We start from the raw sequence: 10100 nt of genomic DNA on the forward strand, positions 1-10100 counted from the left end.
GAGAGGAGGGGAGAGAGAGATCGAGAGAAGAGAGGGAGAAGGGGGGAGAGGGACAAGGGGGAGAGGGAGAAGGGGGAGAGGGAGAGTGGAACGATAGCACATTATAACGCGCAGCCGTCCCATTCCGACCAAAGATTATAGAGCAGAGCTCCACTAGTATCTTTGATTGCGGCCGCCGCCACCGAACCCCCCGACCCACCATTGCACCCAAAGATGATAGAGCAGTATAGATAGTTATATAATATTTGATTGCACCCTTCTTCACGGCGGGCTTGTGATCTTTGCTTGTGATGTCTTGTATGTATGTGAGTGTTGTTTGCTATGTCCCTATGTTCGAGGAATATAACGGGTAACAGCCGCCCATTCTCGGACTCGAAAAATCTCCCGGTCACTGGACCTAATGTGTCCGCGGGCCATATTGTGGAGACCAATCCCTTACAAAACAAAACCAAAAACGTACAGAAGTGTTAAAATTGTCTTTATTATTGTGGTGAGTAAAGAACTATTAAAAATAAGTCTAATAACTTTCTAATGTACCGACAAATGTACCGACTAATGTTTCCCAATGGCCGTTGATGGGAGAACAGAAAATACCATTTTCACGACAGAATATCGACTGAAAATAATAAAAATATTTTCTCACCTTTCTTTTTTATTGGGGAACCTAAAGAATGACAGGTCGGGTCGTTTAGATTTACGATTAGAATACTTGATAGCAGAGCAGTGAGATGAAATTTAGATAAGGACGCCATGACAGTGTGGGGGAAGCCCAATAAATGCCTCGAAAAATGGCGTCGACGATCACACACGTCATACTACGCGTTTTTCGAGGAGTGGTCTACCTTGCTCCTCTAGGATCTTTGCTTCAGACTGAAATGACAGGATTCTTCCCGCCCACGTTCTCCTTCCAGTTGCAAAAAATAAACGTGTGCCTGCCATGATTGGTGCAACGGAACAATGATTAACCAATTGGAATCAACGATTACCCATCCTTCATTTGCATACCGCTGCCTCGACCGGGGAGGCGACGGGGATGGCAATTACATGATATTTCATGCGGACTTCATTTCTCTGGAGAGAAAGAATGGGTGACGTTTCAGGTCGAGACCCTTCTTCAGACAGAAATGTCACCCATTCCTTCGCTCCGTAGATGCTGCCTGTCCCGCTGAGTTATTCCAGCTGTTTGTGTCTATCTTCGGTTTAAACCAGTATCTAGAGTTTCCTACTCATTTTGAGTTAGGTCGGCTTGAACGCTTTGAAATGCCTATCGCTTTGCTGTTTCCACAAGTACCTCGCTAGTGTTCCAAAGGCACCATTTCAAAGAAGGGCTTGGAGAAACTGCCATGAACATGAGCAGGAAAGGCGACAAGTAACACAGGAAGAGCAGAAAGGAGAGAGCGATCATCTACAAGGTGCTGAAACAGGTCCACCTTCATCAAGTCTTCCAAGGCTACGAGCAAAGATCCAGTGTCATCCACTCGTTCTCCAACATATTTTAGCGCATCGCCTCGGAGTCTTCCCCTCTGGTGCATTAGACCCGCCGCCAGACCATCTCTTCCCGGGAGATCCAAAGTGCCGCCCTGCTGCCCGCGAAACACGCCGTCTCGGAAGGGACAAAAACGTTCACCACATGTACCATCCCCAAGTAGCGACTTCATCAAAAGCTGGCATTAAACCGCCAAACTGCTCTTTTAAGAACTTTGTTGGCGTCGAATTGTTGACAAATTAGCTATTTTGGATTGCATACTTGTGATTTTCAAAATACATCAAAATTGATACAAACACCCATGTTCCCAAATATAAGATAATTCTGTAAAATAATTTAGGATATGACTTGCAAAGCACAGTACATCTAAAATGCCTAGCGTTTCACCAGCTACTGTGCAATAATTCTGAGAAAATTAATCCAAATCAATATATCAATTTTCTTCCGATAAGCTTTTTTTTTTGGCTTGTGATACTGTTAGTTGTTTTATGTTCCCGTGGAACGGTTTTGCTGTTATCTTGATCATTTAGTGGCTCTGAAAAGAGCCTTTTATAAGTTCTAACCCCTTCGAGGCAACATCAACAGGCGAGAATGGTTCCTTCTACCAGCCCCTGGGTCCGGATTTTACGGGGACGCACCACCGTGCGTTGGATTCGTCCGCGGGCCGCCTTCCTGCTTTTGACCGACTGGTGCTTGCGGTAGACCCGCGTTCCCCGGGGTCCGTCTCCCCTGGGCTGGAGGCGGGACCGGGCCTTAGCGTGGGGACGACCGACCGTCCTTGGGCGGCGCTTGAAGGGTCGGTCGGTGGTCCTGCTTTGATGTTTGGTCCTCTTGGTCGCCGACCTCTTGGAAAGGGTGGTGGTGGGCTTGCGGAGCGCCGCCGCCACTTTCTTCTCCCGTTTAGACGCCACCATCCTGCGGGCCACTCCCGCCTTCTCCCGCTTGGGCGCCGCTGTCCGGTTAAACCTGAAGGAGCCGGAGGCGCCGGTGCCGCTGGTCCGCACCAGCGAGCCCCTCTGCACCAGCTGCCGCACCGTCCGGTTGACGCGGCTGTTGTTGTGGCTCACGTCGTAGCCCATGGCCGACAGCGCTTTCTTCAGGGCGACCAGCGAGATGCCGCGTCGCTCCATGCTGGACGCCGCCACCGACAGGACGCGCTCGGTGACGGTAGGGCCGACCGGCGCCTTCTTGGGCAGCTTCACTCGCTTGGGCTGTGGCTGAACCTGTTGTTGCTTCCGCGGCCGCCCCTTCTTCTTCACCGCTGCTCCTTATCCGGCGCTGGGCGAGCCTGAGGCGGGGGGGGTGTCACTTCACCGCCTCCTCCATCTGCGCCCCCCACCTCCCCGTCCGCCGGAGTCGCCGGGAAATTCCAGCTTTTGATTCTCAGCCATGCCGGAGTAGCCCGAAACCTGTCTTGTTCTGTTCTTTCCACTTTTGCTCTCGATGCCAATCTCAGGAGCGGCCGAAACTAGTGGAGCTACGAGAGCGCCAGCAGCCGTTTTATATGTGGCGGAGGCGGACGAGGAAGAGCAACCCGGAAACAGGCCCTTCAGTCTAACTAAAATCCAATCCGACTAAGATGCTCCTTGCCTCTATAATCTTTGGTTCCATGTACGGTCGTCCCACCGGTCTATTTTCTTATGCCTTTAAATTGTTTTTCAAGAGGTAATGATATATTCGTTATACACTGACAATACAATGGCTACATTGCATCCTGGAAGCTTCAATCAACAGTAATGTAACACGTGACCAAATTGTCGTTTTAAATTCGGTTGTGCGTTTGATGGTCTTTCTTGGTTTCTTGGTCCTCCTAAATATTCCAAATGGAATTTAAACTGGAGGTCTTAATAAAAGCAAGGATCAAAATGCATCTTAAAACCCCTTTGTTTAAGGATTTTAAGGCTTATCTGCAATTACACGAGTTTCTTCCTTCATACACTCCCTAAAATTGAGTCTGCATTTCACATCTGAGAAAGAATTACTGAAAATGAATTAGTTTCTTTCTTTCGAAACAAAACACTCCCTATTGAACCGTATTGCACTACATTTCCCACTCCAAAGACTGCAAGCAGCAATCCGTATGTTTATTAGATTGCAATTCCGGTCAACTTGTGGAGCCCTCTCACAGGCACCTACATTTCAAGATGTAAGTGTGTTTATTTGTCATATGCACCGGGAACGGAACAATATAATTCATGGCATGTAGCTGTACAGGTATATTAACGTAATTACACAACAAATACGCATACAATTATCAATTATATAGTAAATGTTATTTTAGTAACAAGACATTCAAGTGGGTGTAGTGTCAGGGTTGAACGTGCATTTTCAGTTAAAATGTAAAATGTAGTAGCAGCCAAATTAGCAGCATTGCATTCCAAACGGTTTGAAAATAAGATATTTCACAGACAAGGCGGAGGTGTTTTCTGCACCTGTCCATGCCTGGGAATTTACAATGTATGGAAGCGTAGCTTTTCTTACACCATCCTTGGGAAAATATAGCGTTGTTGAGTAAAACACAACAGCAATAGTTGAGTAGACCACCTGCGTCCCCTGCCTCTGGTAGTGTGGAAGTTGCAGACAAGGGGGATGTATGATTGTCTCGGGTCAAGGCAGTGGCTGACCTGTGGTTTTTATTTTGTAATCAGTTTTTTTTCCCCCACGTCGGATCACATTAATCAGCCAACCTCGGTCTTTCTAATTGTTCCAAGGCACTTGATTGCTACAGAGCGTTTCGGATCTCCTTTATTAAAACAAACAAATTAATAACAGGACATAAGTAAATATCCTAAGAAATGTCGGAGAGAGGTGAGCGCTGATCATATTTATCTGGAACATCCTCATTTATCTGTAACTGGTACAGACGTGATACACTTTTGAGACATTTTATTTCCCCTCCTGTGAATAAAAATTAACGCTAGGTTCCATGACCCCATATTTACTCAGAAAATTCAGTTTTGTATTTGATTGCATGCACGCGTTATAAGCCTGCAGCTGAACTTTTTTGACGAACAAATCTCGAGACTCTATATACTCATTGGATTATAGGGAGGTTTCACGGCAGTCGGGTCACGACCCATGACCCGTACTGTTACTTCGCTACGCCAAATGGAGTACACGCGGTGAACCGCACGTAGGCGCTCACTATTGTTTCCAGCGTAGCGGGTCCGTTAAAACCCGCCGAAATTGTCAATTTTTGCGCTGAAAATAATAATGGAAATCGGGATAATCGCGAGAGATATTTAGCCTACTTCAGAATTTCAAAAGTGAGGAGAAATTACGGTAGATAGAAGCGAGAGCTGAAGGGACAACACCAGCCAAAGTGTTTGGCGAACATTGGCCGTTTGCTCACCGCATTTCATCAACTAAGGCATTATTTGCGTTTTTTCTTGATTCCTTTGGCAACTAAAACGTTTCAGAAGTGATAAATCTGGCTGTAAAATGTTTAAATCGCCCATGGTTCTCAAGTGGGTTTTTACATACAAAACGAAAACGCCTCTGAAGCAATATTTACAAGCTAGATGTATCACTTCTGAGATTTTTTACTGTTGATGAAATGCAGTGAGCAAACGCGATAATTCCCAATATTTTAAATTCCGATATCTGCACAGCCAATGTTCGCCAAGCACTTTAGCTGTTGTTGTCCCTTCAGTTCTCGCTTCTCTTTACCTTCATTTCGCTTCACCCTTGGAATTCTGAAGTTGGGTACATGTCTCACCCCGACTTCCACAATTTTTTACAGCGCAAAAATTGAACATTTTGGCGGTTTTTAACATGTAGGAAAGTACGCGTTTCTTTTTCAATTCAATTCAACCTTATTGTCATTGCACAAATACGAGTATAGGTACAACGAAATGCAGTTTAGCGCAAAGGTCCTATGGTTTAGCGTCTGGTCATAGTCATAGTGCAAGATAGTAGAACTAAAAATTAAAATACAAAATAAGCATACAATAAAAATAAAAAATACTGGTTAACAATGTGTGGATTGTGGATGAATTAAAACTGGTACATAGGCAAATAACTGTATAAAATGGGAGAGTCTAAAGATAGCTAGCGACGGGACTCTGAGTTCAGCAGTGTAATGGTGTTGTTGAAAAAGCTGTTCCTCAGCCTGCTTGTGCGAGACCTGAGGCTCCTGGACCACCTCCTTGATGGGAGGAGGGCAAATTTGATGATTTTCCAGGCCCGTCTCAGACACCGTTTTTGGTGGAGAGCATCCATGGCAGGGACGGGGCACCGATGATGTGCTGAGCGGTTTTCACCACCCGTTGCAGTGTCTTCCTGTCAGCTGCGCTGCAGCTGCTGTACCATACCGTGAAGCAGGTGTCCAGGATGCTTTTGATGGTACAGCGGTAGGAGTCGGACAGGATCTGGGGGGACAGGTGAGCTTTCTTGAGCCTCCTCAGAAAGTAAAGGCGCTGCTGCGCCTTTTTGATCAATTTGGTGGTATTGAGGGACCAGGACAGATCCTCTGAGATGTGTACCCCGAGGAATTTGTAGTTGGAGACGCGCTCCATCTCAGTCCCGTTTATGTGGATGGGGGTATGTCTGCCACCTCTGGTCTTCCTGAAGTCAAAAATGATTTCCTTCGTCTTCTTGGAGTTGAGGACAAGGTTATTGTTGGCACACCTGGCTGCCAGGTTCTGGACCTCCTCCCTATAGGCTGATTCATTGTTGTCGCTGATCAGTCCTACCACCGTGGTGTCATCGGCAAATTTTATGATGGCTTTGGAGCCATACTTAGGGACGCAGTCATGGGTGAAGAGGGAGTAGAGGAGAGGGCTGAGCACACAGCCCTGTGGCATGCCGGTGTTCAGTGTTAGAGTGGAGGAGGTCAGGTTGTTGATCCTAACAGACTGTGGTCTGTTGGTGAGGAAATCCAGTGTCAAGCTGGCGGGGATGACAGTGTTAAAGGCGGAGCTGAAGTCGATGAACAACAACCTGATGTAGGAGTTGTTGTTGTCCAGGTGGGTCAGGGCAGAGTGTAGTGCCACAGATATGGCGTCCTCTGTAGAACTGTTGGTCCGGTAGGCAAACTGATGGGGGTCCAGTGTGGGGGGGAGGCTGGCTTTGAGCTGAGCCAAGATCAGCTGCTCAAAGCACTTTGCGATGACAGGGGTGAGTGCCACTGGGCGGAAGTTGTTGAGACTCCCTGAAGCTGACTTTTTGGGCACTGGCACAATGGTTGATGTCTTGAGGCAAGTAGGGATGACACCCTGGGCCAGTGACAGATTGAAAATGTCGGTGAAGACCAGGGATAGTTGTCCAGCACATGCCCTGAGCACATGCCCGGGGATGCCATCGGGGCTGGCGGCTTTGTGTTCATTCACCTTGCTCAGTGCGCCTTGTACAGCAGAGGTGGAGAGACTGAGGGGTTGTTCGTTCGGGGGTGGGGCAGCTTTGATGGCTGGTGTTTTGTTGTCCCGGTCAAAACGAGCATATAAGTAGTTTCGCTCATCAGGAAGGGAGGCGTTGTCTGGGGTGGGGGGGGGGGGTGTTAACTTTATGGTAGTCGGCAATGGACTTGATGCCTTGCCACATGCGTCTGGGGTTGTTTTTAAAATGCTCCTCGATCTGCCATTTGTGTTTGAGTTTAGCGCTCCTGATTCCCTTTTTCACGTTGACCCTGGATGAACTGTATCCCTCAGCGTCACCAGATCTAAAAGCGGCATCGCAAGCCTTCAGCAAGAGTCTGACCTCTCTGATCATCCACGGCTTCTGATTAGGGAAAGTCTTTATTTGTTTATGGGTAGTGACGTTGTCGGTGCAGTATTTTATATAGTCCAAAATGGATGAGGTGTATGTGTTAATGTCCACTTGGGAATCAAAGGTGGCCTGGGTGGCAAACAGACTCCAGTCTGTTTGCTGAAACTGTTCCTGTAGTGCAGAGACAGCCCCCTCAGGCCAAACCTTCACTGTCCGCACAGTTGGTTTCACACGTCTGATGAGAGGTGTGTATTTGGGGAGCAGGAACAGAGAGAGGTGGTCAAACTGACCCAGGTGGGGGAGGGGGAGGGCTTTGTAGGCTTCAGTAATATTATTCAGTAATTATACTAAATCCAGAATATTGTCTCCTCTGGTTGGACAGGAGACATGTTGATGGAACCTGGGGAGTACAGTTTTAAGGTTGTAGTGGTTAAAATAACCCGCAACAATAAAAGACCCCTCTGGGTGTGCAGTTAGTTGTTGACTGATAGCAGCTTGCAGCTCTTCCATTGCTAGCCTGGCATTAGCGTCCGGGGGTACATAGACTGCAGTGATAACAATCGATGTAAATTCTCTGGGCAGATAGAAGGGCCTGCACTTTATCATCGGGTATTCCAGGTCAGCAGAGCAGTGACTACCAATCCTAACAACGTCCATATACCATGAGTTGTTCACATAAATGCACAGTCCGCCATCCTTGGTCTTACCGGAGTCCTCCGCTGTTCTGTCGGCCCTGAAGACAGTGCGCCCATCCAGCTCGATGGCGTTATCCGGGATGTTGTCGTTGAGCCATGTTTCGGTAAAGACCATGGCGTTGCAGTCGGCGATCCGTTTATGTGTGGTGATCCGTTAGTTCATGCATTAATAACATATACCGGAAGTTATGGATGGCCTCCAGATGGATTGAGCGGCTCCGTGCGTCAAGCCCAATGACCCAGTGACCTTATGTGCACACCCCCTATTACGCAGCTCTGTTTCGGTCAGATTCTCCTTCTCCTGAATTAGGGTCTCCAATCAGTGATTTCATTGTGCCCACGTGGATGGCGCCACCTGAAGGGCAAATTAAGAGAAAACATAAGGTAAAAACCAAGCACAGGCTCGGCGACCGTTTCGCTGAACACCTCCGCTCAGTCCGTATTAACCAACCTGATCTCCCGGTTGCTCAGCACTTCAACTCTCCCTCCCATTCCCAATCTGACCTTTCTGTCCTGGGCCTCCTCCATTGTCAGAGTGAGGCCCAGTGCAAATTGGAGGAACAGCACCTCATATTTCGCTTGGGTAGTTTACACCCCAGCAGTATGAATATCTATAATTTCTCCCTCCTTCCCCTCACCCTTTCCAGTTCTCCTGCAAGTCCTATTATCTCCGCTCACTTTCTATCTCCCCCCCCCCCCCCCAACCAAACATCAGTCTGAAGAAGGGTCTTGACTGGAGACGTTACCCATTCCTTCTCTCCATAGATGCTGCCTCACCCACTGACCTACTCCAGCATTTTGTGTCTACCTTCGATTTTATCCAGCATCTGCAGTTCTTTTTCATAGAGGAAACAAATAAGGTTCAATTGCTCAGTGAGGCAAATCTTAATCACAAAGTCTATGGTATATTGTAAAGAGAGAAAACTGATATGTTATGGAAGACTTCTTCCATTAATGAATTAAATTATGGCATTTGCCTTTAAATTTTATCTGCCTGCAAGTATGTGGGTGGGATTTATTACGGGTTATTATGTGGGTGGGATTTATTACTGCTGGGATTCTTGGGCAGAAACTTGTAGTTTTTTAGTTAGTTGGGAGGAGGGATGGTGGGAGGCATATCTTTCGACCATGCAGAGCTTTTTAACATTGGTCAGAACTACAATGTAGAAATTTGACTACATGTAAGATTAAAATGAACTTAAACAAGAAGAAGTTTGGATGAATATTTCACTGTTTTACTTTAACAATAAAGACAATTAATCAAGAGACTTTTAGAAGATTTATCTTTCGACGGTTTTGAATGTCTCGTGGGGTGCTCCCATGTGTAAATGACGCTATCTCCTTACTACATGTCTTCTCACAGTGGCTAAAGGGAGAAATTCCTTGAACGATATAATCATCTGCTACTACATCGAGTTGAAAGCTACCTTACAGACAGCAGGTGGTAGAATTAGTCCCAAAGAAGAGGAGAGAAGGATGGGCTGGATCTCTGGAGAGAGATTAGGCCAGAAAAAGTGCCAGAAGAGGAACTGAAGACTGGTTCCTCGGAAGAGGAATTGAAGAAAATAGATCTCAGCTAGCGATTTGCTTAGAGATCTTTTGCGACTTATCTAAGGGAGGAAAACTTCACAAAATCGTGAGTAGAACAACTTTTATAATACTTTGAAAGCTGGAAAGCTTTAACTTTATACAGCTTTTAAACAGTCTGATGAGGAAGGCGAAGAGCGTAATCAGTGGTTTCAAAAGGCGATTGAATATCTTAATGGCATCATTGGCGATGTGGAGAAATGGATAGCTGAAGTTGATCAGAGGATATGAACATCGAGACTAGTCTAGTTCAGGAACCAGTTCAATTTCAAGAGCCTCTGCTTGTATATAAGTTGAAGCAAATGTGGCTGCTCTTACGCTACGAGCTGCCGCCTTGACAAGAAAGCATGCAATTGAAGCAGAGGAAGAGCAGTTACCAAAGAGGGAAAAGGAACAGTTCAAACTGGATATGAAGATGGAAGAAGCCAGGATGAAGATTGAGATACTGGAGGGCCAAGGTTCAAAAAGTGGCTCTACAGTAATCTGAAGCGGCGTCCGGGTGTTGAGTTTAAAAACAGAACACGGGGCTTCCACAGAGGCCCAGGAGCGGTTGGAGTACCCAATCTGTAACTTTCCATCACATGTCAAAATAAGTGGGCTTGAGGAATCCGCTGCTGATTGGTAGA

The 10100-nt window shown here is 46.7% G+C and overlaps 1 protein-coding gene across 1 annotated transcript; it reads right to left on the reverse strand.

The window, feature by feature from the left end:
• Positions 1 to 2064: 2064 nt before the first annotated feature.
• On the reverse strand, positions 2065 to 2753 carry LOC129715218 (histone H1.1-like; the record flags this gene model as incomplete). The annotated part of the gene is made up of 1 exon (XM_055665079.1): positions 2065 to 2753. A coding segment is annotated over one exon (689 nt), but the record flags the coding sequence as incomplete, so codon positions are not given.
• Positions 2754 to 10100: the final 7347 nt, after the last annotated feature.

The sequence above is a fragment of the Leucoraja erinacea genome, unplaced genomic scaffold (assembly GCF_028641065.1).
Source record: "Leucoraja erinacea ecotype New England unplaced genomic scaffold, Leri_hhj_1 Leri_105S, whole genome shotgun sequence".
NCBI lineage: Eukaryota > Metazoa > Chordata > Chondrichthyes > Rajiformes > Rajidae > Leucoraja > Leucoraja erinaceus.